The sequence below is a fragment of the Rhea pennata genome, chromosome 18 (assembly GCF_028389875.1).
Source record: "Rhea pennata isolate bPtePen1 chromosome 18, bPtePen1.pri, whole genome shotgun sequence".
Taxonomy (NCBI): domain Eukaryota; kingdom Metazoa; phylum Chordata; class Aves; order Rheiformes; family Rheidae; genus Rhea; species Rhea pennata.
This window is the reverse complement of record NC_084680.1, coordinates 2,155,366-2,182,250: the sequence shown is the minus strand read 5'-3', so window position 1 is coordinate 2,182,250 and position 26,885 is coordinate 2,155,366. Positions and strand designations below refer to the sequence as shown.

General features: G+C 44.8%; 3 protein-coding genes across 3 annotated transcripts in view; 2 read left to right on the top strand and 1 right to left on the bottom strand.

Moving 5' to 3' along the window:
• MAN1B1 (mannosidase alpha class 1B member 1) overlaps window positions 1–3,561 on the top strand; it is a 30,511-nt gene extending 26,950 nt beyond the window's left edge. The window contains exon 14 of the transcript XR_009960264.1: window positions 2,090–3,561. The gene's annotated coding sequence lies outside the window, so the exon portion shown is untranslated. The remainder of the gene's footprint in view (window positions 1–2,089) is intronic.
• On the bottom strand, window positions 58–26,885 carry DPP7 (dipeptidyl peptidase 7). Its single transcript, XM_062591154.1, has 13 exons — window positions 26,759–26,885; window positions 26,489–26,602; window positions 24,880–25,019; window positions 24,005–24,168; window positions 21,382–21,517; window positions 16,519–16,600; window positions 14,564–14,730; window positions 11,997–12,057; window positions 3,179–3,297; window positions 2,939–3,095; window positions 2,027–2,091; window positions 1,286–1,356; window positions 58–661 (listed from the first exon to the last, which is right to left on the bottom strand). The coding sequence occupies exons 1-13, from the start codon at window positions 26,823–26,825 to the stop codon at window positions 520–522; spliced, it is 1,485 nt and encodes a 494-aa protein (XP_062447138.1). The 5' UTR covers window positions 26,826–26,885; the 3' UTR covers window positions 58–519.
• On the top strand, window positions 4,072–11,361 carry LOC134148718 (kelch-like protein 9). The gene is made up of 4 exons (XM_062591152.1): window positions 4,072–5,464; window positions 7,113–7,365; window positions 9,418–9,578; window positions 10,721–11,361. The coding sequence occupies exons 1-4, from the start codon at window positions 4,406–4,408 to the stop codon at window positions 11,111–11,113; spliced, it is 1,866 nt and encodes a 621-aa protein (XP_062447136.1). The 5' UTR covers window positions 4,072–4,405; the 3' UTR covers window positions 11,114–11,361.

Here is a 26,885-nt window from a genome sequence, read left to right as displayed (position 1 = left end):
TTGTTGGTGGAATCCCATGTGAACTTTTGCAACTAATGACTAGTGGAAAAGTAGAAATATGATCATCTGATTTTTATTGGTTTGTCTAAAAGTAAATTAAGTTCAATCTGCAAACACAGTGTTAGGGACAATGATGATACTGTGTTCAGAAGAACAGTACCCCATGTATTTATGTCAGTGTTGTACCTGAAGCATGTTTTAAGCGTCACTGCTCTTGAGGTCTTCAAGTAAGCTTTTATTCTTTCTTTCATTTACAGTGTCTTCTCATTCTATACAAGTAAGCATGAAACCCATGTAGAGTGGTTCTGGCTTCAGTCAGTGATTTGGACTTTTGATTTTTCTTGTGATGCTTGATTGGGGCAGGTTGGACACTCCAGGTAGATGACTTGTCATCTCCTCTGCCAAGATGATGTGACTTTCTCAGTCAGGATAAACACAGCTCAGTAGGCTGTGGTCTTTTTGCCTCCTGTCACAAACAGCAGCAGCCTAGCACAAAGGATGGAGGCCAGGTGGATATAGTCATGGTGATCCACCTGCATAAGTGCCAGACGACTTCTCCCATGCTCTTTCCATCCTTGCAGATTTCACCCAGTCATTAATGATGCCTGCTTCTAGCTTGCGTGCCTCAATGACGGATGGGGGGTCAGCTGGATTATGTCCTCTAGATAAAGCAAAACAGTATGACCTAGTTAGCAGGGAGCCCCAATATGTTTCACAAGGTCTGAACATTGAGTTAAGTAAGTATTTCTCCACTTACACTGGGGAAGCCAAGCCAGGGAACTGGTGAACAGAAATTTATTGTCCTGGGAAAACAAGTTGCAACGTAATACGTAACAGGACGGGGAGAGGCAGCTAGGTTGTTAAGAAGAGCACTGAGCTCCCCCTGAGCTTCAGTAGCTGCTGCCTTCTCCCTTCAGAGCCTGAAGGCTGACAGTTAATGCCAAAAGAGAAGCTGGACTACTTTACATGATTATGTAATTCCAGTACAAGCAAAGCATGCTATAAAAAAGTGTGCAAAGACAATAGTTTAGTGCTGAGCCTTAGACAAAGAGCTGCTCCTTAACAGCATGGCTTCCACAGGGTCCATACAAACCCCATATTAGGGAAGAAGATTGCTCTTCCACAGTTATGTCCTAACAGTCTGGTATTTAATTCTGTTCAAAGAAAATACCTCCTGTTTCTTTGGACTGTTGTCAGCTGAAGATAGAGCACCCAGAGCAACAGAATATTTTTTAATCCAAAGAAGAGTTTAGTACATTGAGGTTGTCAGTTACAACATACTTACCGGAGATCCAAGTGATGAGCACCGCCCTTAATAGTTACTGCAATTAGTGAAGGACTTAGGCTGCTATTTATCTGGAATGAGAAGAGTCAGTGACAAACTCCAGCCACTTTACCAGGCAGAACTGAATACCAGGTCTGAAAACTAGAAGAACAGCAGGATGTGGCTGAGGAAAAGCAAGGGAAGATATCCTTGGTATAGCTGATAGCATGTGTGTTGCTACACTTACGAGTCAAGTGGTCTGTCTCAAACGAACTGAAGCCTTTTGTTGTGAAAGATGAAAGGTATCAACTCGCTCCTCTGAAATAACAGGCTCCTATGGGCCTATCTGCCCCCCAGGTTGTGAACAACCTCTGAACAGGCTCTTCCTCTCACAGCAGGGATGGCCAAGCCATGTTAAAATGAGGATTGCAGGAAAGCTGTATTATAACTGAGGGCTCTACTAACCCAAAACCTGGTTTGGGAAATTTTTGTTAGGGAAGGAGACTCCTGCTGTGTCTGCCACTAATAAAGGCACCTTTGTTGGGGCACTGTTCCAGGCTGTGTTTCAACTTGCTGTTCAAGTGTGTCCGTCACGAATTCCCAGGGGCTCCCAAATGGTTCAGCATAACACAGGAGCCCTTTGCAGAAACACAATGGGCTAAAGATGAATTGCCAGCGTTGGGTCAAAAGGGAGAGGCAGGCAGGGGCATCACCTGGAGGGGCTACTGCTTGTGCTGGGTGTGTGGGAGCGCACATACTTACCCCACCCCCAGCCCACGGGTCCAAGTCTCCATTTGAAAAAATGATGTTGCTTGCACTTTTCAGATCTGAAACGCACAGAGATGACATTTGAGAGGCCTCTTTCCTGCCTATTTGCCCAAAGTTGTTTGGCTACTACAGCAAACACAGACAGCAGCAGGAAGTACAAGAGAACAAAACAAATTCTTGGCAGTTTATACATTTCCCACTTCCTTCTAAACGAAAGACAGAAACACCTGTGTGGCTGAAGCCGGCCTGAGTTATCCTCTGCCAGCTGCCCCTGCTCCTTCACTCTCCAGGTGGGAGAGGCAACAGAAAGTTGTGCTATAAAATGACAGCTGTGCTGTTTTTCAGAAAGAAATGATGCTATTCAACTCCTTGCTGTATGATGGGAGCATTAGAGGCTAGTTGCTGTGTTGGTGCAGGGAAGAAGGAGGAGGAGATGGGAGAAACCAAAGCATATCAGCACTAGAAGAGGGAGTCACTGGCATAAGAGGAAGTCAAAAGATGGCTGAGTGCAGGGAGAGGGCAGACAACTGAGCTCTACTGAAGAACTGGTAAGGACCTGGAAGCCAGCTTTTTGGGCAGTAGTGTAGCAGCTGCTGGTTGCCTGTGAGTTTCTGCCTGTATTTGTTAGTGAGATGCCTTTCCCCGTGGAGCTTATCAGGCCAGTGAGAGCACAGGGAAAAAAAACGTAATCACAGAATCGTAGAATGGTTGAGGTTGGAAGGGACCTCTGGAGATCATCTGATTCAACCCCTCCCCCACTCCCATCCTCCACCCCTCGGCTCAAGTGAGGTCACCTACAAAAGGCCGCCCAGGACCCTCCAAGGATGAAGACTCCACAAACTCTCTGGGAAACCTGTTCCAGTGCTCCACCACCCTGCAAAGGGACCAGCAGCCACCATGACTCACCTCCTCCCCAGAAGTTTGCCTGCAGCCAGCATGCTCGTGGACTCACACCCCATTTGCTCTGGCAGTACTGCTCTCTCATGGCCTCTGTGAAGGGCATCTCAGGGAACATATCGGTCACATTGTTACTGTTGAAAGTTAAATTGATCTCAGTACAAACCTGTAACAAATACAAGAACAGTCATGGTGGGAGTGATAACCAAGGCAGCCGGTAAAGTCTGCTGCTGTTTCTGAACACAGTACCTGGTAGTCCCATGCCTCAGCGTCTGAGCCGATGCCACAGCCTGTTGGGTCGGCGCAGGGCTGGTACAGCTGGTAGATGTTGTAACACGGCGCTGTGCTGGAGGAGTTGTAGAACACTCCTGCCAAGCAGAAACACAGCACAAAGCCCAACCTGTCACTGCATTTTTGCCACATAACCCACCCTAGCCTCATGGCACTCGTGGCCAAGACCAAAGAGAAGGATGAATGTGACAGCTAGATAGGCATGCAGGGATGGGCTAGATCTAGCAGGATCTACACCATTTTTAGGTTATGATCAGAACTTTATGCCTTAGGTGCTAGCAGAGCAAAGCTTTCAGATGGGCTCACTACAATTGTGTAATAGCCTTTGCTTTTAGAGGATCCTTGGCCAAAAAAAAAAAAAAAAAAAAAAAAAAAAAAAAAAAAAAAAAAAACACGCCTAGGAGCACTCTGCTTTCTCTGCTCAGTCGAAACCAAACAAAAACCCCAAGCCTGAGTGAGTATCTCTAGCTTTGGGAAAGCGCCAGCCCCAACTCCATAATGCATTCAGGAACAGGCTATGAGCAGAAATTAGCCACTGGTGAGATTATGTTTAATTCTGCAAACTGAACAGGCTTCTCCTATCATCCTCCCCTTACCCACTAACCACCCTCCTTCAAAGTAGCTGTAGTTTGACTGCATCAAATTAAGCAAAAAGGCCAAGGACTGCCCATCACAGAGAGACTTTTGTTTGACTGTTCAACACGGCGTGTACAGGCTTGCCCAGAGGAAGCAGCACCTGACCACTGTGCCCCAGCAAAGCACAGCCAGGGTGCAGGAGAAGAATGAGCTGCTTTTGTGCTGCTAAATAGTTCCCAGATAGGGAGACAGAGGAATGCAGTTACACAAGGGGCTGTCAGCTGCCCCTGGTGTCACAGCCCACAGGCTGCACACGCAAACACTGTGCAATAACCAGCACCGCTCGCAAACAAGCTCACTTGGCTCTGCAAGGGACACAGCGCTCTGCTCCTTCAAAAGTGTCAAGGACAGTCCCAGCAAGGACAGAAGCTACTGCATTTTGGACAGGACTGCGTGAGCTGGCAGAACAGTCTCTCTCTCTCTCTCTTTCTTCCTTACTGCATGAAGTCAGTTTCTACCACAAAAGATTGCCCAAGAGATGGCCTGACTGTGTACAACACCTGCGGAGAGCTCTGGGGTCGCTCTCAAGGCTGAGCGCCTTTTGGAGAGATGTTGCTCAGCTCACAGAGCAGCACAGAGAGGCTCGTGTCAGACACATACCTGGTTAAACTCCTGGAAGGCATCAGCAGCCTTCGCTCGCAGAGCGCACTCTGCGATGTAACACTGGAGGCAGAAGGGGTTTGCTTTCCAGCACACAAGATCATATTAGCATCAGCAAGTAACTATTGTAAAATCCTGTTTGTTGGAAACGTGACAAGAGCTGGAAGCCCTGATGGTAATGTCCACCTGAAAGCTGTCAGTGCTGCAGGGTTAAAGAACGTTCTCAACTTTATTTATTCCAACAAACTAGAGCTTTCATTACAGAATATCGAAGAGACGTTCAAAGCAGCAGAAACCCTGTTTGTTCGGGAAGTGATCAAGTTGTGCTTTCGATTTCTGGAAGGCTGCTTGAATTGTGAGAACTGTATGGATGTTCTCAACATTGCTAAACGACTTGGTCCAGAAGAGTTGAGACAGAAAGCCATGTGCTACGTAGGACGGCATTACAAACAGATCCTGTCTGATCCTCAGTGTTTGAAAGATCTGGACAGAAGGACCCTCTGTGAAATCTTAGACAGGACTGACACCGCAGGATGCAGTGAGCTGGAGCTGTTCAAAGCTGCTGTTACTTGGCTGCAGCATGACCACACACGGTTGAAAGGTGCAGCAGATATTTTGAGGCGTATACGATTCCCTCTCATTCCTTTGAGGGATCTGCAGAAATACATCCAGGACATGCCTCTTATAAGGCTGGATTCAAGCTCCCACAAGTACCTTCAGGAGGCTCTAAACTACCACTCCCAGCCGTATGCCCAGCCAGTCCTGCAGACTCAGCACACAAGCCCCCGTTCCAGCTCCACTGTGCTGCTCATCGCCGGTGGCAGAACCACCGATAACCACGTATGCAGAGAGATGTGGGCAGCAGATCAGACATGCAGTTCCTGGAGTAAGGTCGGGGATCTCTGTGTGCCGGTGTACAACCACTGTGTAGCTGTCATCAATAACTTCCTCTTTGTTATTGGGGGCCAGCATCAATTTGATCCCACAGGAAAGCAGCCATCAAATGAGGTAAGACATGAGAAACCTTTAAGCTAGAAAAACATCTAGTGGAAGGAGGGAGGAGGGAAAGGAAACGACCTGTGAGTTGCCAGATCTTACTAAGACTTGCAGCTGGTAACTATTTCTGGAAGCAGCAAACTACTTATTTAAGGAAGTAACTTTTAAACACTGCAAGTGGAAAATTTCTTCCCTAGGAGATATAGTTGGCTGCTGGGATGGCAGTGTGAAAGTAGTTTGAGTTAAAAAGGCCTGAGCATCCCACTAGCAGGGAGAGCTGGGTAAAGCTACATAGAAACGTGCGCAGAGGTCATCACTGTCTGGGAAAGTCAATGAGAGGAAAAGTCACATTGGAGGTAGGAAAGAGTCATTTCTTTTGCTCACCTAGGCTTCCTGCATTTATGTATTTCTTATAGCTCTGTTCAATATTGACAGCCCTTAAGAAGGCATCCGCTATGCTCTCTGGGAAGTGACCAGTTCCTGGCCAGGTCTCATCCTGCTCATGCATATCTTTAATCCATACAAACTCTATGCCGCACAGGTTCAGCCATATTCCACATCACTCACTCAAGCAAACCCATGATTATTCATCCCCAACCTGTTGCTGCCCCAAGCCTGTTCACAGGGATCAAACTCACATCTGATATCCCCTACCATGAGACTCCCACTAGGGAGGCACGAATTAAAGCCTGCCACTTCACTTCAGAACTGATCCTTTTTTCACTTTCTGCCTGGAGAGCAAGACTTGCCCAATATTTTACATTTTTCTGAACTGCTTAAAAAAAAAAAAAAAAAAAAAAAAACACAGAACACACCTTTTCCATGATCCTAGGGGGTTTATTGCAGTGTTAGACTTGGTTCTGCAGTGCCACTGCAAACAGCAACTCTTGTCTGCTGCCTTGAAGGTAGGAGGCAACTTAGCAACAACTAAGCAGAAGACATGAAAGTGCCAGGGCTGTGGCTTTGGCCGCTGAGCTCCAGGATACAGCTCAAGCCCAGCCCTCAGAGTGCAGTCCTGTGGATATTTCCCTTGTCTCTAACCAACATTGACCAAACAAGGCTGAAGCGCAGCCCTTGTCATAGCAAAGTTGCTGTGCCTGCAGCATGTTGCTGCATGGTGGCACTGGTGGGGAGGAAGGGACAGGGACCTCCTCCTGCCTTTACTCACAGGAGAGCAGCAGGGAGCACTGATTCTGTTTCATAAGAGCTCAGCTGCCCTCTTTGCTATATGCAGAAACACAAGCAGAGATATACAGTCTACTTGTGTAAATCTTGTTGGAACAGTTTTCAGGTGACACATGATCATTCATGTTTGAAACTCAAAGGTATTTCATTAAACGAATGTGTTTTGCTTCCTGCTTGCTGCAAGCTAAAAACATAACTGGGGACCAGACACAGCAAACCTGCAGGAACACAGTATGAGATCAGAGAACATGCATGGCACTTGCAGGGTGCCAGCTATATCAGGGAGATACTGAAAGGATTCTGCTGTGTGGCTGGCATTGGATGTTGAGCCTACATATCCACAGCCTCTTCAGGTCTGAATGTAACCCCTTCTTCAGCTTAAAGAAAACATTTAAACAGTTCTTGACCCCAAACATGAGGTGTAAAGTCAATTGCCTGCCTCCTACCAACCATCACTGTCCTGATGCGATTCTAGGTTTTCCGATTTGATCCTCGCAACACCTCCTGGCTCCAGGTTGCCAGCATGCTGGAGAGGCGAACACGATTCCACGCAGATGTGCTGTATGACTGCATCCTTGCTGTAGGTGGTGGGACACTGCTGGGGAACCTCACTCGCACCGTGGAGTTGTACCAGCCGGCTGATAACAAGTGGGAGTTTGCAGCTCCTTTTCCTATACCTATCGCTGATCACGCAGGCACAATCCACAAAGGAATCCTCTATGTTTCAGGTGATACAGCTTGTAGAAATCAGCATTCTACCACATAGCTTCACTGAGTTTTGCTGGCATCTTAACAATACAGGCCAAGCCTGAAACCCAGCCAATAACCCCCACAACTCCCATGTCCTTCTGCTGGGTTACCACAGCCTCACTGCAATCCTGAATGGCAGGAGCTATTTTCTCTTCACAATGTAAGAAGCGACATCATCTGCCTGCAATCCACACTCCTGCTGCTTTGCTCTTGCAGTCCTGGCTAAAATCTAAAATCCTTACCAGCAAAAAAAGGCAAACCAGGGGAGACTGTCGTAGCGTTAGGGATGGGATTAAACTCTAATATTAATTTGAATGGAAGATGTGGAACTAACTCCACTGTACTGCTTTATTAGTACAAAGTAAGTATAATGCAGGCTCTTACCCACCGGGCTTGTACAGCTCTCAGTCTATAAGGGATCCTCAGCCTTTACTGGCATCTTTAGTAGATGGTGTAGTATATTTAACAATAAAACAGCATGAATACAGTGGTTTACACACTTTAGGAAGTTGCTGTAGGACCTTTAGCTTTTGTAAGTACTAACTTGGATAGGAAACAATCTTCAGTTTGCCCTAGGAAAAGTACTGTACCATGTAAGAGAACAATGTTTGTATTTGCTTCTGCACTTAAAAGAGCTAGGCCAGTCTGCCATTGCCGTAGGATGCTTGCTTCTTAAACACACTAAGACCATCTGGAACCATTGTACTGATCCAGTCTAGGCATCTGTTTTTAATTTAACCATGCAATTGCAATGAAAGACACTTATCTAAAAGGGACCAATGCCCTGAGAGCAGTAAAGGCTGTACTTGGGCTGATTAATCATTTCAGGTTATCTTAGAGAGACATATTCTACTGCTACCAGTGCTCTGCTACTGGCAATGAAGACAAACAGAAAGAAAGGATAACAGCTCAGAGGAATGGCTAAGGAACTACATGGCTCAGATTCAAGTCCCTGCTTTGACAAAGCTAGCCGTTGCTGCCACAGATAACTCATTTAACCTCAGCAGACCTCAATTACTATCAAGGAACAAGGACAAAACTGCTGCTGTGCCACACAACTGCAAACATCTTGTAAGTGAGCTCAGGTGGCTAACACTTTCCCAGAGATATCCCTTACATATAGGGCTTTTCCTGAATTCATTCATTTCCTTCTAAACCAGTGGGTTAACTCCAAATGGGATTTGGCCAGCAAACTAAAAAAATAAAAATGCTAATTCAGTACAAGACTTAAAAGCGAGCTCTGTGCAGACAAAAATTCCATGCCCAGAAAGAGCATCAAAGCTCCAGTGAGTTGTGGCATATGTTCACACCTCAAATATCACCTTCCTTGTTTGCAAAGGCTCTTTGTGTTTTGGAATTCAACAGGCAGACAATTAATGAGGTTTACCCTTCAAATCACATCATCTCCCTTCTGCAAAACTTTTAAAAAAATATACTGCAATCATGAAATGCTCAATGATGAATGTCTAACAAAAACAAAAACTTGACAATAGCAATAGCAGACCAGCTCTGACTTTCTGAAAAGATCGAAGTTCAAAGAACTTTCAATACTTTTCTTTTAAATAATCATTTGAGAGACTGCATAAGCTGGAAGCAGATTCCCAAACCACAGCTGTTACTGCCTCCTAGTTACACCTGAAATACCCAAAGAGAGCTGATACAAAAATCTTCCATAGAAAACTATCTGCAGAAACAGCTGGGACTGTTTTTTTTTTGTTTTTAGTATCTCAGAAGCTCAATTTTTAAAGCCTCCAGTTCTCACTAACATCCAGCAAAAACTGTTAACAACTGTCCTTTTGGGTCAAGAAGGCTTCCTCATTTTCAAATCTGAGCATGCTAAGGCAAGAGAGAAGTCTATGTCTTTGGAGTGGTGTCTTTTGAAGGCTCCTAAAAGAGCCGAAATTCCCTTTGTTCCACAGTGATATGTTGTCAGAAATAGTTTCTAGAAGCTCTGCTCCTGTTTGCAGAGGGTTTGCTTGATGTCTGAGAGAATGGTGAATGGATTTTCAAGACTTCTGCTTTTCTTCTAGGGGGCTTCTCTGGTGGTAAAACCTTACGAGAAACTTACAGTTACCTCCCTCGCCTCCGACGCTGGGTTGGTAACTGTGCCATGACGTTCACACGCTGTGATCATGGGATGGCTACAGTCAGAGACAGGATCTTCTGCATCGGAGGAAGAACATTAAATGGAGTAAGGTCATTTGCTCCTATACTATCAAATCTGATCTGAAATGGAGTCTCTGCACTGCTAGGTTCTGGCTAGTCATTCCAGCAGGATGACCAATGACTTCATTATTTTTGGTCTCTTAGCGGACAGATACAGTTGCAAGTCAGGCTAACACTTTTATGAAAATGTGCCTGCCATTACAATTGTGTACAGTAAAAGCTCCTCTATTATCCCACCTTATTTGCTATCACTGTAAAGGCTGCTTAGAGAATCAACTTTTTTTAAATAGGAAAAGCATACAGTTCTCTGCAGCCACAATCTGCTGATGCAGAAAAACCTAAGGGTAAAACCGATCACATAAAAGCCCAAAACACACTTTACTATTTGATTCTCGTTGTTTGAGCTGAGAGGGGTCTAACTGTTGGCAGACTGGGAGATGGATAGACAGTCTGTGGTGAGGACACTAGCCTTGACTTTGGCCAGGATGGGTTCAAGTCCTGGAATGCAACTGAAGTTTCTTCAAACCTTAATTTTCTCTCTCTGAAATAGGACCGAAAGCACTGCCCAACCTCCTGAGGTGGGGGGCTTGTAAGGGGACAGCAGTGCTTTCAAAGATCATTCAGCAATTCTCATTTCAAAGTGTAAAGACTCACTTTGCCCCATTTTAGTATGACCAGCAGTGCTACTTTCAAAGGGAGGACAGGAGGAGGAGAGGAAGAAGGAGAACTCTGTTTACAAAGAGAAACTTCTCATCAAGTATAACATCAGATTCCTTCAGATGACACAAACTCACTTATTGTCCACAGTTCAATGCAATATAACACTCCTTAGATGAGTTCCTCCATAATGCCTTAAGTCTATGATGAGCAGGCAGGACTTGGGCTATGCTAACTCTGATCTTTTTCAATTCATTCCTCTTCATTTTCACAAAAAGAACAAAGCTCTTTTAGAGGAGATCTCCAGGGTCATTCTTGTGTGTTATTCAATCTCTTCTGAGGCTCTGATTGCTAAATCTGGATCACAAACACGGCACCTTGAGGTCTGTAGTATTCACACAGATGTTGAGGCAGTGGCTTCCTTTATCATGAGCCAAATGAGCCTGACAGGACAGTAATACCCACCTGTGGCATGACACCATGGGTTAGTGTTGATCTGATTATTTGCAGGTGGAGGAATGGATTCACGTCAATGAGACTGAATATTATTGTCCGGTAAGCGATCAGTGGACAACATTAATGATATCCCCGTTCAACTGCTGCCAGTTCAGCATCACAGCCCACGAGTCTACTCTTTACCTTGTGGGAGGTGGGTCACTGCAGCACATGCAGAAGAAAAACAATGTTTTCTTGTATGACACTGTTGGGCGAGTATGGAAGAAAGCCAGCACTCTGCCTAACGCTCTGGTTGATCACGCCTCTTGCATGATTAAACTGCCCCAAATTAATGAAGCCAGCGAGGAGGGGAGAGGCACAAAGAGCTCACCCACTGGCAGGAGGCAGAAGTCTACTCTCAGCTTGTTCATCACAAACAAAGAGTCCCACTCTGCTTCTGAGAAGTAGGATGTGAATGTGTGAAGAGGCCCTGACAGTGTTTGCCAATCCCTCTTAAGTATTTGAAGAGCTCCCAAGTATTTTAACAACTCTAGTAGCTCTTAGCCAAAACCTTAACCTGTACTTTGGATTTGGTACATTCCTTAGTGTTATCGTGGTGATATGCGCAGTTTGTAAGAAAAAATTAGATTTCCAACCTTACTAAGCTGAGTCTGAACACTTTTGTTATCTTAGAAATAATAATAATAATAAAAAAGATCCCTTAAATCTATTTTCTGTCATTCATAACCTGTTTTTCCTGAACAAACAATGATGATATGTAGAATTTATTTTTAATGAGCAACTTGAGATTTTCATCAAGAATATCTTTAAAAGGAACTTCAATATGTAATAGCTTCCTTACAAACACTGCTGGCTGACAAATTAAATATCCACAGATACACATACAAGGTATTTAAAACTGCATTGCTGCTGGATGGAGACTGTGGGGCATAAGAACGACAATTTTATCTGCAACATGTGGACCAGAGAACTTCCTTCAGTGAACCTGTGTCTTCTTGAGCTAGAATATGGGTAAACTTTAAAAAAAAAAAAAAAAAAACAAGTTAACTTAAGAGTCCACATCTCATGGACAGTCAACAGGCTAAGGGGCTGCAATGGTAGAAAAGTCTCATGAGAGTAAGATTAGAGAGGTAACAATGAATTCACTGCCCATGAAATGATAAGTATGCAATAAACCAATACAGTGCAGGGCAAAATATTCCAGTGCAAAACTGAATTCTTATCAGCTCACATGATTTAGAACCTGTGCAATAGTGGAATTGCTCTATTTACAGATACTTCTAGGAAATGGAGTTTTAAATAAAGGACTAATCTGATAAGATCAACTCACCAACAAGAGCTGCCAGGCCTTCAATTGGGTCTGTGTGGGCAAGGATGTTCTCACAGCCAACCTGGATTAAACACATGACAGGTGAATTGTATATAGGTAATTTAAAAGATGCACATGTTCACAGAATCATTAAGGTTAGAAGGGACCTCTGGAGATCATCTAGTCCAACCTCCCTGCTCAAGCAGGGTCACCTAGAGCATGTTAGACAGGGTTGCATCCAGGTGGGCCTTGAATATCTCCAGAGAAGAATCCACGACCTCTCTGGGCAACCTGCTCCAGTGCTCTGTCACTATCACAGTGAAGAAATCCCCCCTCACGTTCAGGCAGAACTTACTGAGGTTCAATTTCTGCCCATTGCCTCTTGTCCTGTCACATGGGACTACTGAAAAGAGTTTAGCCCCATCCCCTTGACGCCTTCCCTTCAGATACTTATTCACATTGATAACATCTCCTCTCAGAGCCTCTCTTCTCCAGGCTAAACAAACTCATCTCTTGCAGCTGGTCCTCTCTGGGCAGATACTCCAGCTCTCTGATCATCTTTGCAGCCCTACGCTGAACTCTATCCACTAGCTCCATGTCCCTCTTGTACTGGGGAGCCCAGAACTGGATGCAGTACTTGAGATGTGGCCTCACCAGGGCTGAGTAGAGCAGCAGGATCACCTCCCTCGACCTGCTGGCAACACTCTTCCTAGTGCACTCCAGGATTCCATTGGCCTTCCTGGTCACAAGGGCACATTGCTGGCTCATAGTCAACTTGTTGTCCACCAGCACTCCCAGGTCCTTCCCTGCAGAGCTGCTCTCCAGAAGGTCAGCCCCCAGCTTGTACTGGTGCCTAGGGTTATCTTTCCCAAGGTGCAGGACTCTGCACTTGCCCTTGTTGAACCTCATGAGGTTCCTCTCCACCCAACTCTCCAGCCTGTCCAGGTCTCTCTGGATGGCAGCACAGCCCTCAGCTGTATCAGCCACTCCTCCCAGCTTGGTATCATCAGCAAACCTACTGACAAGGCACTCTGTCCCTTTGTCCAGGTCATTGATGAATAATTTGAATGGGATGGGACCCCGTACTGGCCCCTGGGGGACACCACTAGCTACACAACTCCAGCTAGACCCTGCACCACTGCTGACAACCCTCTGAGCTCTGCCATTCAGCCAGTTCTCAACTCACCTCACAGTCCACTTGTCTAACCCACACTTCCTGAGCTTATGTAGGAAGATGTTATGGGAGACAGTGTCAAAAGCCTTGCTGAAGTCAAGGTACACACCATCCACTGCTCTCCTCTCATCTACCCAGCCAGTCGTTCCATCCTGGAAGGCTATCAGATTGGTTAAGCAGGATTTCCCCTTGGTGAATTCATGCTGATTGGAGTTAGTTAAGAGGCCTCCATTCCATAGAAGGACTAAGCTGGAAAATTTAACAGAACTTTGACCAGGGTGGTTGTGGTGGAGGCAAGTATCACACATTTTATGGTTCAGCTGCTTTGCATGGGCCTAATGGAATAGTTCTTTTGCTCCTCCCAGCACAGAGGCAAAATACATAGAAACAGGGAGAAAGTACTGGGATAAAACAGTTCATTCACCAAGTTAAGCAACTGTAGCTGTTCTGAGGCCACAGGGAGTCAAAATGGTTTCCAGTTCTCTCAATTAGAGAATTTTAATGCTCTTCTCAAAGGAGATTAGAATAATTATTTCCATTTTATAGAATGTTGAACAGACACTGGAGGGGAACTGAATGCCCACCTGAGCCAGGAACAGCGCATCCTAAGTCCCTGTACAAGAGGTAGGGCAAGCTACACTGTACGGTATGCTTTTTGCTCCAAGCAGGACTCAAAGCACAAGTGCTAGCTGCTGCTTTGCCATGAGACCAAAGGCAAATAAAGCCCCATTGGTGTGGTGTGATGTCCAGTAAAGAACATCACTAGGCTTATCTTTTTTTTCTGCTAAACTAAGAGTTGCAACAGCCACTGGGGTTCAGGATCTAAGTTGGGATCTTTCAAAAGAAGCTGATTACAAAGAAGTGTTTGTAATCCCCTGAGAACTAAGCTCCTTTCCCCAACTTGGGCATCTCCTACTCTCTTGAAAGTAGATAGGTTGTGCAGTCCAAACATCAGATGTTTCCCTACATTTATTCTGAGATATATCATCTTCCCAGCTGATGCTCAAAAAGAAGCCAAATTCTTAGACCTCCAACTCCAACCACCAAAACTATGAGTGTGTTGAGGTAGGCTACAATAAAACTACTTTTTGAAAAGATGCAGAAGGATTTTAGTTTTTAAAGCTGAAATCAACAAGCTTGCATGGGCCTTCATATCTTAAGTAAAAGCAGAGTATGGTAGGAGTGGGTCCAGCCAGCTCTCCCAGATGAGCCTAATGGTGGTGAATTTCAAATACAGCAGTTTAAAACAGGTGTAGATTTGCTGTCAGAGTGGAAGAGCTTTCTCCTCCTGTCACCATCACCTGATAGTGTGCTTCTAATCCTAGGCTTTGCAGTCCCTCCCCTGCATTCAGGTCATGGAGGTGCATGTCCATAGCTTCAGAAATTGAGATTCTCATCAGCATCTGATACTCACCTTAACTGGATTAGCAGGGAGGTGACCCATGAAGTCAGTTTTATAGGGGTAGTCCATCATGGCCATCATGGTGAAGGCATTTCTAGCAAACCCAAAAAGTTGGTAAACATCTTCCTTGCTGAAAATCTTATTGCATGTGGCCATTTTACTGCTGATTTTATCATAAGCTGCACAGTGAAGGAAAACAAAATGCACAGACTTCAACAAAGTAAACTAATACCAGACTTCAACATCTAGTTTTACTCAGAAGTAATGAGCTGTCATAAAACAAAGATGAAGTTTCCAATGGGAAGGATATATTACTCTTAGTTTACACAAACACGGATGTTAAGCCACGCAGAAAGGTTGTGCCTGAAAACCCTGCACTGGCGCACATCCAGCCCTCTCCCTCCTTGCTGAGTCACAGAAACCTCTCTGGAGAGCTCCAGATTGAAAAAACACAGTCTGAGACAAACACAGTCCAGACTGACACAGTCAGAAGAACAGCTAAGTATAAACCCGTCATCCCTGGTGCCCATTTGTCAACCTTTTCCTTTCCCCTTCAAGCACTACTGGCTCATAGGGGGACCTGCTGTGCTTTGCAGTGCAACACTTGGATTCCTTAGCACAGCCAGGTGAGAGTCTCATTGGCTAAGCTGTTAGCACAGAAGGACACGCTATAGTCACAAAAATCCCAGCAGAATTCGCAGGTTAGAAGAACTGGCAGGAAAAACTCTCAGCAGCTAGGTACTCATGCAGTAAGAACTGCCAAGCTTGCATAATCCTGGAGCTTACAAGGTCGCTAAGGACATTCCTGTCACTTTCCTACCCTGAAATATGCCTCCAAATTTTAGTATTATGCAGAAATGTCAGCTGAAGATCCATCTTTAAAAAGATTCCTTCAAGGGATACTCCACCTACTTTTGCATTTCTGTTGGAGAAAGCTGCTCCCTTCCTCTTCCTAATATTCCATACTCCAGAGTCAAAGCTCCTGTCTGTCCCTAACTCTAAAAACTAGCTAACCAGAGCCTGACTATCTTCAACTGGACTTCCAATGCCTAAGACCTGCCTCTGGATATTTGCTTGAGGGGCTAAGCCTTAAATTTGACCTTAGCCTAGTCACTCTGCTACAAGAAGTGTGGTTCCAGAGTCCCAGGCAAAGCTTGGGTGTCTTAGATACCTAAAGGTAACCTAATTTCTGCTGCAACACAAAATTGTCTCAGAAAGGCATTTTGGACCCTCTCCTTCTTCGGACAATTCCCAGACCAGTCACTACAATAAGTCAGTGACAATAGCTCACAGAGGAGGCACACAGCCACAACTTCTGATGTGCACTAGCACAAGACCAAGCCAAGCCTTGAGGCTATCTTCCCAAAAAGAACAAGAACCCACTGCAGCTACTCCAAGACCATGCAGAGCTCCCAGGAAGAGCTAGATCAGGCCTTAATGTCTAGCCTGACTTAACTGGGACACATTAGAGATCTTCATCAATCTCTGTCCTTAGCCTAGTCTAACTGTCCAAAGTTGGTGATGAAGGAGACTGTGATGGCTGCTACAAGGCACAAATTTCCTTGCAGATATCAGTCAGCTATATGCAGTAAGCTGGGCCACACTGTTGCCATACCCATCTCAACAGTTTTGAGCACTGTGGGTGTGGAGGACAAATATCTAGTAAAAGATCAGGCTTTATCAGCATCAAAATGCAGGTGTAGCTGCACTTTAAGCTGGTTTCATTAACATGGTGCAAGCACCCACACAGATGCTTTCATTTTGATGTTAGTCACTAATTTTAATGCTACTAATTCATTAAATGAAAAATAAGTCGTACTATCAGAAATTAAAGGTCAGATGTGCATTTCCATTGATTTAGCTGAACCAATTTTAAGACCTAACTAAAGTAAAACTGACTCAACACTTTTTCTACACCCCCAGGACTCTTCCTGCCCAGGTGCACTTGTGAATGCATCTGTCCTTACCTCCACTGAGGTACAGATCCTTAATTTGCTGGAATGCTTTGCGGACAGCTATGACACAATCTGGGCTGGACTTCTGAAAATCCTGAAGGGATAGAAAAAAAAAAAGACATGAGATTATGGTTGCACAGAGAAGATAATAGCTGTGAATTCTACACCAAGAAGCAGCTGCCAGAAGTAGCAGAAGGTCACAGGGTTCACTGCAAGGGGTAACTGGTCCACTGTGACCAGAATAAAACTTGTGTCTCCCAGATTGGTAAGCAGGCAACAACTGTTTCATTGTCTCTGCCAGGACGAGCTATTAGACAAACCACTTCCCTGTGCTAGGCAATAAGAGAGGACATATTCCTTCGCCAGGACATAGGCACAGGTTGTTAGGCCCCAAGGCTTTTTTTTTTTTTTTTTTTTTTTTTCCAATAAAGTCCTCTTTCTGCACTTTGTCTATGAGAAAGAGTCCTGAAGAGATCAGTTATGCATGGGGGGCAAAGCCCTGGACAGGGTAACAAGACCTGCTTTTCTTCTTAGCCTCACCAGGTAACCAAAAAGGCCACATCCTTTTTCATGGGAAAAACATTACTGATTTCCTTGAAAAAGATTTTAAGGTATGTTTGAAGAGTTGAGGATGGATGTGCTGCCAGAACAAGATGTTTCTGCCACTTGTGTTAGCAATCCAGACTGTTTCTCTTTTGTTAGCTTGTAAGGCAGTTTGAGATTTGCTAGTAATCACAACTTTGAAATATTAGGACTTATCAGGACTCTTTAAAAGTCTCTTAACACCACTCCAGGATAGGTAAAGTAACCACTAATCATTTGTTCAGCATTTTTCTTACAAAGCACCAGTTATAATTAAAAACAGACTTGGAATCTTTCCTTCATTCCTATCTCTTTTGTTTGACAGTTCAGCTTAGAGATAGCACTTTTGAGTTATCCACAAAGTTTACTTGGGCATCCATTTTAGGAGCTCCAAATCCCTTTCTGGATGGCCTCAAATCTTCACTGACTCATGCCTCTAGTTTTGAACATGGGGACAGATCAGCTTGGGGCAGAGGAGCAGTTCCTGCTCTGGCCACAGTGACTGCTTAGTTCCCTGCCTGACACATTAAGGAGTCAGAGTCACAGAGTGATTGAGGTTGGAAGGGATCTCAAGATCATCTAATCCAATCCCCCTGCTCAAGCAGGGTCACCTAGAGCATGTTAGACAGGATAGCTTCCACACAGGTGTGAACGTCTCCCAAGAAGGAGACTCCACAACCTCTCTGGGCAACCTCTTTCAGTGCTCTGTCACTCACAGGAAAGACGTTCCTCGTACTGGTGCCTAGGGTTATCTTTCCCAAGGTGCAGGACTCTGCACTTGCCCTTGTTGAACCTCATGAGGTTCCTCTCCACCCAACTCTCCAGCCTGTCCAGGTCTCTCTGGATGGCAGCACAGCCCTCAGCTGTATCAGCCACTCCTCCCAGCTTGGTATCATCAGCAAACTTACTGACAAGGCACTCTGTCCCTTTGTCCAGGTCATTGATGAATAATTTGAATGGGATGGGACCCCGTACTGGCCCCTGGGGGACACCACTAGCTACACAACTCCAGCTAGACCCTGCACCACTGCTGACAACCCTCTGAGCTCTGCCATTCAGCCAGTTCTCAACCTACCTCACAGTCCACTTGTCTAACCCACACTTCCTGAGCTTATGTAGGAGGATGTTATGGGAGACAGTGTCAAAAGCCTTGCTGAAGTCAAGGTACACACCATCCACTGCTCTCCTCTCATCTACCCAGCCAGCCAGCTAGAAGACTATCAGATTGGTTAAGCAGGATTTCCCCTTGGTGAATCCATGCTGAATACTCTTCATCACCTTCTTTTCCTCCACGTTTCAAGATGACATTCAGGATGAGCTGTCTCACATTTTTCCTAATCTTCCTTTTGCTACTGATGTATTTGAGGAACTCCTCCTTGTTGCCCATTCAAAATGGGCCTTAACATTCCTCGTGACGTCCCTGCATACTCTGACAACGTTCCTGTATTCCTCCCAAGTGGCCTGTCCCTTTTTCCACATTCTGTATGCTTCCTTGTTCTGAGTTTTGCCAAGAGCTCCTTGCTCATCCATACAGGTTTCCTACTCTCTTTGCTTGACTTCTTACTCACACAGATGCACAGCTCTTGAGCTTGGAGGAAGCGATACCTGAATATTAACCAGCTCTCTTGGAAACCCCTTCCTTCTAGGGCCCTAACCCATAGGATTCCTCCAAGTAGGTCCCTGAAGAGGCCAAAGTTTGCTCTCCTGAAGTCTAGAGTTGCAATCCTACTTATTGCCCTGCTTCCTTCACACAGGATCCTGAACTCCACTATCTCACGGTCACTGCAGCCAACGCTGACCCCAACTTTCACATCTCCAACCAGTCCTTCTTTATTTGTTAATACAAGGTCCAGCAGCACACCTCTTCTTGTTGGCTCTTCCACCATCTATATCAAGAAGTTATCATCAACGTTCTGCAGAAACCTCCTGGACTGTTTGTGCCTAGCTGGGTTGTCTTTCTAGCAGATATCAGAGTGATTGAAGTCACTCATGAGAACCAGAGCCTGTGATCATGAGGCTAGTTCCAGCTGTCTGTAGAAGGCCTCATCAACTTCCTCTTCCTGATCAGGTGGCCTGTAGTAAACATTCATAACAGTGTTATCCATTTTAGCCTGTCCTTTAATCCTTACCCATAAGCTCTCAACTCACTTTTCATCTACCCCTAGACAGACCTCAATACATTCCAGTTGCTCTCTCACATAAAAAGAGCAACTCCACCACCTCACCTTCCTGGCCTGTCCTTCCCCATTCTTTCCTAGTTTAAAGCCCTCCTCACCAGGCTGGCCAACCTGCTGGCAAACATGCACACTCCCTGCCTAGGGAGGTGGATCCCATCTCTCCCCATCAGTTGTTGATCTTCAAACAGGGTCCCGTGGTCACAGAAACCAAAACCCTGTTGCCAAAACAAGTGGCACAGCCAGCTGTTAACTTGGAAAAAAATCCATCTAGAGTCCTTTCCACCCTTTCCCCTCACTGATGGAACTGAGGAGAAAATGACAAAAACAGCACTGATTTCAGTTTTCCTTAGCAGACCACAACAAACCCAGCAACAATTCATCTGAGCCATTGCAGGAGCAGAGGTAGGAACCACTACAGTTGTTCCAAGGAAAGCTGTCCCCATTTGGTAATCAGAGCCCTTCGGCTACCTGCTTTAGTCTTTTAAATCACAGTTAAGTCAGATGTCTACACTGATCTAAATTTGATGGCATGAACAGTCCCTGCTAGTAGTAAGCTTTCTGAAAACATGTATGTGGCTATGTGAGTATTGCTCACACAAGTGCTTTCTGTCCAGCTGCAAGGACAGCTGGCGCATATGACCTAGTCTTAAGCAAGCCATATGCAAAATACTTTGTCCTTTGCTCACCTCCCCCATAAGCCGAAAGTTTAGGAAGCTTGCCAGAAATCCTCAGTAAGTCACAGAGAAAGTTGCTTTGAAACAACACACACTGACTCATGGAAACAAAGAGGAAGAGAGAGCTCTTCTGGTGACTCATGAAATGTTTGTGCCTTGATTAGTACTAACAGCTCTCAGGAGCATTCTCTCACCAAGGGAAGCAATTGAATTCAGACTTACTTCTCTTCAAATGTTACGTAAACACTCTGAAGGTAAAATAAATTATTTTAAAAACAACACAAAGTGCTTCCTTAGAATCTCAGCACAGAGGTCTGTTTATTGCTGTGGAAAAAAAAACTTATTTAAGATTAATTGAAAATAGTTTTTCCACAGAAGAAGTCAAAGCTCTAATGTGAGGGATATGTAACAATTCACAGCACATTCATAACAAACAAAACAGCTATCAGCTGAACAAGGCTTTTGATAAAGAACTGGCTTCATCCATGGAAGAATTCTCACTGCTGGTTCTGCTAGGTAATTAAGTGGTTTTACAATTTTAATTTAAAAATAAGTAATTCTAAGGCGAGTTGTCTTTTATTCTCTTCTATGCTTAAAGTTTTACCTTACTATTGAGTTTGTTCGTTTTCACATTATACTTTCTTCCTTACATGTTCCAGTAACGCTGTCTGTGATTTAAGTTCCTGTATTTAAATAAGGTTTTCATATACTTAACAGGAGCAAAAAGACCAGTTTCACAAACAAATAGTTCATGTAAAGCCATCAATGTCACCCATATCTAGAAATCCACATTGCAAGTGATCTAAAACAGACACCACAGATTTCAGTACTACCAGGTAATCTATTTCTGGCTTTGTAAATTCAGTGTAATTTAGCTCTTAGCAATACCACCTTCCCAAGGGTTCTGATGCTGTCAGAAAGCAAAAGACACGTTTACATTTGGGTATTAACTGATCCCAGGACACCCTGTGTACTTTCAATCTGTGAAATGGAGACCTGTAAGCTTGTCAGTGAAATGCAGTCATTTTGGGACTAAGGAGCTGCTGTGAAATGTTGTTATCAATAGGAAATACAGCATTTTGTGGGAGGATTTGAAGAAAAGCTTATCCAAAGGAGGTTCAACCAAACACAATGCAAAACTTTCAGGTTGGGATCTGGCCAAGTAACTAGTAATGGGAAAGTGAATCTTTACTGGTTCTAAAGGTGCTGGAATTCAGTCCTGCTACTCAGAGCAGCACCCTTTGGCCCTGTGCTGCCTACAGCTAAGGCAATGCTTAATCATCACATCTGCAGCTGCTGCTGCTTTTTCTTGCAGGTCCTCATTTAACTGCATCCCCCACCTAGCACTGATGCTGCTAAAACTGATGGCTGCTTAAAGATGAGGAAAAAAAAAATGCTGCTCTCTCAATGAAGAAAAGTTGCCGAAAAGAACGGTTACTTACTGCAGTTACATCTCTAAAGAACTGAGCAGGATCTCCAAGACCAGCCACAGACAACAGAGGAGCACTGGCAGCTAACGCTCCAGCCACAATGTTTGGGTATTTCATCCTCATGTAAGCGCTCAACATTCCTCCATAGCTGGCACAGGAGAGAAGAGAGTTATGCCCTTTAACATACACATTATAACATTAGTTCAGACCAGCGGTCACAGGCTCACCTATCCAAGGCAAAAAGAAGTCTATGGAAGTTTAGATGTCCCATGAACGTAAGAAAGATCTGGTTATGGTTGATGTATAGCACACAGTATTTGCAAATTGGCCTTTTCCCTAAACACTCAAGCCAGCTCTGGTGAAAATATAGCAGACCAATTGGCTTCTGCAGTCAAATGAAAACAATGCTTCAGTATTTAACACTGTACCATCCTGAGAATTTCCCGATAGCTTCAGTGCAGAACCCAAGTTGGATCTAAATAAAGCTGCCCCTGCCTAAAGGGGTTTAAAAAGGATGTTTAAAAATGGATTATAAAGACTATCTATGTTCTCAGCAGAGGTTGTCTCTGAACACTACAGAACATGCACTCCTCTAGTGCTAGAAAGTGGGAGGTGTTCCCCTTTAGGCACCCCAAATAACAGCAGTGTAGATGAGTAGCGCAGATATAGGAAAGTGAAGACGTCATCAAATATTGCAATAACTCTCAAAGCCATCTTGATTGCTTGGGTATCAGGGCCGCAGCTCTGCAGATACAGCAAACATTGCTAGATAAATCCAAGGTCAGAAAAGCTATCCAGCTGCAAATTTTTCTGGAGTTATTCTGAGGCCACTCCTGGGAATGGCAAATGACTCTCCCAAATATGGGTAAAATTCTGACCAACTCCAAAGTCCTCATTCACAGCTTAGAGGTATTCAAAGTCTCCCTCCCCACCACATTAAACAGTTGGAAGGAATACCATTCCCACATCACCCACAAGTAAAACAATATACGTCTCTCCAACCCTGCTCTTGGAGAAAAACTTTAGCTGAAACCAGCCACAAGAAACTTCAGTTCAAATTTGGCAAAATTATAAACAACTGAAGAGATTTTTTCATGGGAGAAATTGTGCAATTCCTACATGGCCTTATTTCAGTATGCCTCACGTGAGTTCAGTGCTGTCCAGACCTGTTGCATATTGAGCTCTCCTCCAGCACAAAGAGTTGTAGCAACCTCTATCACGCAGCCCAGGTGTCAGGTCTCATAGAATCCTTCTCTCACTTCCATGCTCCAGGACATGCTCAACTCCCAGCCCCTTTTGGAGCAGTTACAGTTATAATATTCACAGTATAAACACAACTGAGACCAATGGTCCCTCCACACTGAGGGAGGGACAATACTAAGTCATGTTTAGTCACCATGACAGCAAGCTGGATGTGTACTGATAACTTACTGGTCAAACACTTCATAGTTCACTGCAACCAAGAAGCCCTGCACCTAGTGATAATCTTTTAAAGGGAAGTGCTTCTTCTAGGTGTGTGAAAGAGCCTTTTAAGAGACAGGGATATCTGATCAACAAGGTTCTAAAGGTTCTGAACTGTAACTGCTGCAAGGACGGACTTCTGCTCTGCAACCTGCTGCTTAGTTGTTCCTGGCTTCCCAGCAGAATTATGAAGGAACCTACAACGAAAACAGCTGGGAGTTGTTAAAGAGGCTGTGTTTAATAGAAAGCTGGTGGCCCTAGAGAGAACATTTTACCCATTATTAGTTAGTTTTCTGCATTTCTAGTGTAAAACGTTCTGATCCTGCAGGAGTAATCACCCATATTCTGCAGTTCTGGCTGATGTGTATGCTGAAAACTTCTAGAAACACCCTGTTAATGGTGTTTCTCCAAAGCAAGCATGAACCAAGACTGGTTTGAGTGATCTAGAGGTAGGACCGGTAGACCCAGACAGCTATGTTCCTTTCAATTGCAATGGTTAACATCTGACTTAGGAAATAAAGAAAACCTCTGATACTCTTCAGTTAAACCACCACAGAAGGGAAGAGCCCTGCAGCAGAGGACTCAGTATAGGTGTGTTTTCCCAAATTGCATTTTTTTATGTTAGAGCAAAGACCACCTTGTTAAGCCTTTGTAGTGCTTGGGCAAACAAGTTCATTTAAAGAGATCAGCTCCTTGGGATCTATTGACAGAGTAAGGAATGTTAGAGGTCAGCACTGCAGAAATCTAGTGTTTATTGTATTTCAGTAAAAAGGAAGAAGAGTGAAGAAAGAACTCCTAAAACTTCTAGGTGTGGTGGGCTTGGCCCATCTTGTCCTCTCTAGTATCATAAAAATCATCCTAGCTTGGCTTCTCCTCCATGACTGCTGCATACACCATCCAGCTAAGTCCAGGTGACACAACCTTTTCTGATGCAAGGCAATGGTTTGCATGTCCTGCACCTGCTTTGCCAGGTACTTGATTGGAGAAGACAATGCAAGATTTGGGAGAAGATTTGGCTGAGAAGACATTGGGGTAAGATCTCAAGAGCTCAGGCACAAGCAAATCTCTTTAGGACTGCTTAGAGCTCAACCTTTACAGCTTGCTTCAGGGCCAAATGGATCTATGAGACTGTGGGAAAGGATGTAGAGAAGGGAATGAGCACACAAACCCTTACCTGCCTCCAAAGGCAATAACAGGGCAGTCTGTGGCACCATATTGCTGTTTGAGCTCAGTAATTAGCACCACATAGTCAGCCAGGGCTTGTTCCACAGTGAGCAGACCAGTCTTCTTCTGCTGGGTTGACTCAAGTCCAAATGGAAGAGACTTTCCATAGTACCTCTGAAAGGAAAGAGATAAGCTGCAGAAATGCTGGTATTGAGGTATGGGTCTCCCCTCTCCTCACTCACTGCAGTCAAGCCTGTCCAAGATAGTCATAGCTGTCCCTTCTGAGAAGCAAGTGACCATATACTATGGAATAAGTATGCACAAACGCGTAATGGTAACAGAGCACCTGGTATCCTCTAAATTGTTCTTAATTGAGGAAGTGCCTTTTTTCTTGCATCTGCATGTGACAAGAGTTCTTCATTCTTCCTGTAGAGGATGAACAGCCTGTGAGAAGTAGGTGCTAAGTGGGCCCTCAGCATGTGCCTCTCAGCTGAAATCCCCATGGAGAAAGACAAAGGGAACAGCATAATCTCCTAATGGATAGGTTGGGGGATGATAGATTTGCTAGGGTGGTATGCCTAGGCAAAACCTAGTCTGAGAATTTGCAGGGTAGAGTCAATAAATATAATCCAAACAAAGTAACTCTCCAGTCCAGCGTGAAGCTCAAGACTAGCAGAAACTACTTACAAAACACTGCACTAAAGCAAAGCAAACAAACAAAAAACAAAACAAAAAAAGCCACCACGGCAAGTTTTATTGAAAGAATAGTCCATTTCCTGGATTGCTGCTAGGCATATTAAAAGAAAAAAGAGAATTCAGGGGCCAAGGCTGATTCAGAGGCACAGGACAAGAATCTATAGTATGCAAAATGACTTAAATACTCACATGCTCAGCAAAAATCACTAGTGCTTGCTGTTCTTCTGCTAATTCAAATATGAAGTCAGAGTTCTGAGCAAAAGTCCAGATGTCACCTTCATTGCCAGTATAAAAAAAGATTGGTCCAAATCCTTTGTTCCAGAACTTTGCTGCATGAGACAATTGGCAGAAGCAAATGAAAGAAATTGTGAAAAAAAAATGCTGGAGAATGAAAACGCTCTACTTTTTAGCGACTCTAGAAGTTTGGGTGGGAGCTTAATAAGAACCTGATGAAATGGCTGAAAAATTCACTCAGATCAATGCCGCGGGACACATATGTTAGAAAGACAAGGCTACAGAACATCTCTGACTTAATAAGGGGTAAATGAATCTGGAAGCATCTCATATGAGTCTCCTAGAATTAACAGAAGTGCCAGAATTTATTTTTTGGCATTCTCAATGTAGACTTGCCAAATAAGAGTCAGCCTAAAACTTTTCATTAGTGAAACTGCTGATTTTTGGTAGGTTTGTTAACAAAGGGGCTGATCCTGTGTTGCATTTGTTTTGAGGATCAGGTAAGAAACTGAAATGCTATCTTTACTTTGGCATTTCTTCCAACATGCTTCATAGATCCTGGAGTAAACAATCATTCACACGATCCAAACACATAAATCAAAGAGGTTGTTTAAAAACACATCTATTTCTAGACTGAAATCTTGGGCAACTCCCAGCTAATCTCGAGCTAGTCAGCTGGTTAGTTGTGAAAGAGTAACCTCCTTCAAATTCACTCTGATATCCTGAAAACATTCACATTGCACAAGAAGCAGTAAAGGAGAAAAGAAACTACTCACAGGCATTTTGAGTAAAAGGCTATTCGTAAACCACCCACACTGCAATGTTAATGCTTTGTTTCTCCCCAGTATTATTCTGCTCTAGTTTACAGCCTGCCCAGGCAGGACATACAAATAAAACGTAGCATTTAAAATGCAGTTAGCCAATGCTTTAAAGCAGGCAGTCCCAAAGTTTTCTTCAAAAAAGGTCACTCGATTTGTGCAACTGCCACCTTGGACATGCTGTCAGAAGTCATCTCGATTTCTTCAAAGTTCTTACAAGCAGAATTCAAGTGTCTGACACTGGCTATTTAAACCTCTGTCTTTTTAGTCATACATTGTTTCAAAAAGCCTTCTCTCTTATCCTTGCACAAAAGAATAACTCATTACTGGGGACAGAAGCACAGACACTGCTGACCTCTTCCTGGAACCTCTTTCAGTACTCAACAGAGTTTAAGCTATATAAAGCTTTAGAGCTGTAAATAATGCAGCATATCAATTCAAGAGATTCCTTTCTCTGTACTTAATGCAACATTTGGGTCACTGTTTGCTTTTCCTGCTGTACTCACTGAACTGAGAGATCCAAGGGGAAGAAAGGGGAAAATAAGGAAAGTGAAGAGGAGAAGAACTTCTTGAAGAGCCTGTACTCGGATTAAAGTGGCTGCTCACCACAGCTCTTCGAGCACCAAACAGAGGGGCCTCTACCACACCACGAGGGCAATTAAAGCTTAAAACGGAGAGAAACTCAGCTGCAGCCCCTGCCAGAGCCGCGGCTGGGCTGTGAGCGGCCCGGCGGCCGCGGGACCCACCTGACACCAGGTATCGCTGCTGGAAGGTCTCGTTGCCGTAGGTCTCGAAGTTGAAGTGGTCCCGCACCTGTGGGAAGAGCCGCTCCTCCAGGCCGGGCCCCGCCGCCCGGGCGGCTGGAGCGCGGCAGGGCCGTCAGAGCGGGGCTCAGCCCAGCACGGCCCGGCCATGCCGGCTCGGGCTGGGACGCGCAGCCCGACCCCCAGCTAGACGCCGGGGCAGTTCGGGCCCCCCCTTCCCGGATCTCCCGCTTGGGTCCGGGCCCCACGCACCGGGCGCGCCGCAGGCCTGCGGCGGCAGCAGCAACAGCAGCAGCAGGGGCAGTGGACTCGTTCCCATGGCAACCGGCCAGCTCGTGCCTCCACTCCGCGCGTGCTAGACGGCTGCTCCCGCACGGGA

Coding starts and splice junctions, on each gene's coding strand:
- LOC134148718 (XM_062591152.1), top strand. CDS start 4,406: ATGTTGCTCAGCTCACAGAGCAGCACAGAGAGGCTCGTGTCAGACACA. Junction 5,465..7,112: donor GAAAGCAGCCATCAAATGAG/GTAAGACATGAG, acceptor ATGCGATTCTAG/GTTTTCCGATTTGATCCTCG. Junction 7,366..9,417: donor AGGAATCCTCTATGTTTCAG/GTGATACAGCTT, acceptor CTTTTCTTCTAG/GGGGCTTCTCTGGTGGTAAA.
- DPP7 (XM_062591154.1), bottom strand. CDS start 26,825: ATGGGAACGAGTCCACTGCCCCTGCTGCTGCTGTTGCTGCTGCCGCCG. Junction 26,603..26,758: donor GCAGGCCTGCGGCGCGCCCG/GTGCGTGGGGCC, acceptor GCCGCGCTCCAG/CCGCCCGGGCGGCGGGGCCC. Junction 662..1,285: donor GCTCATCACTTGGATCTCCG/GTAAGTATGTTG, acceptor TGCTTTATCTAG/AGGACATAATCCAGCTGACC.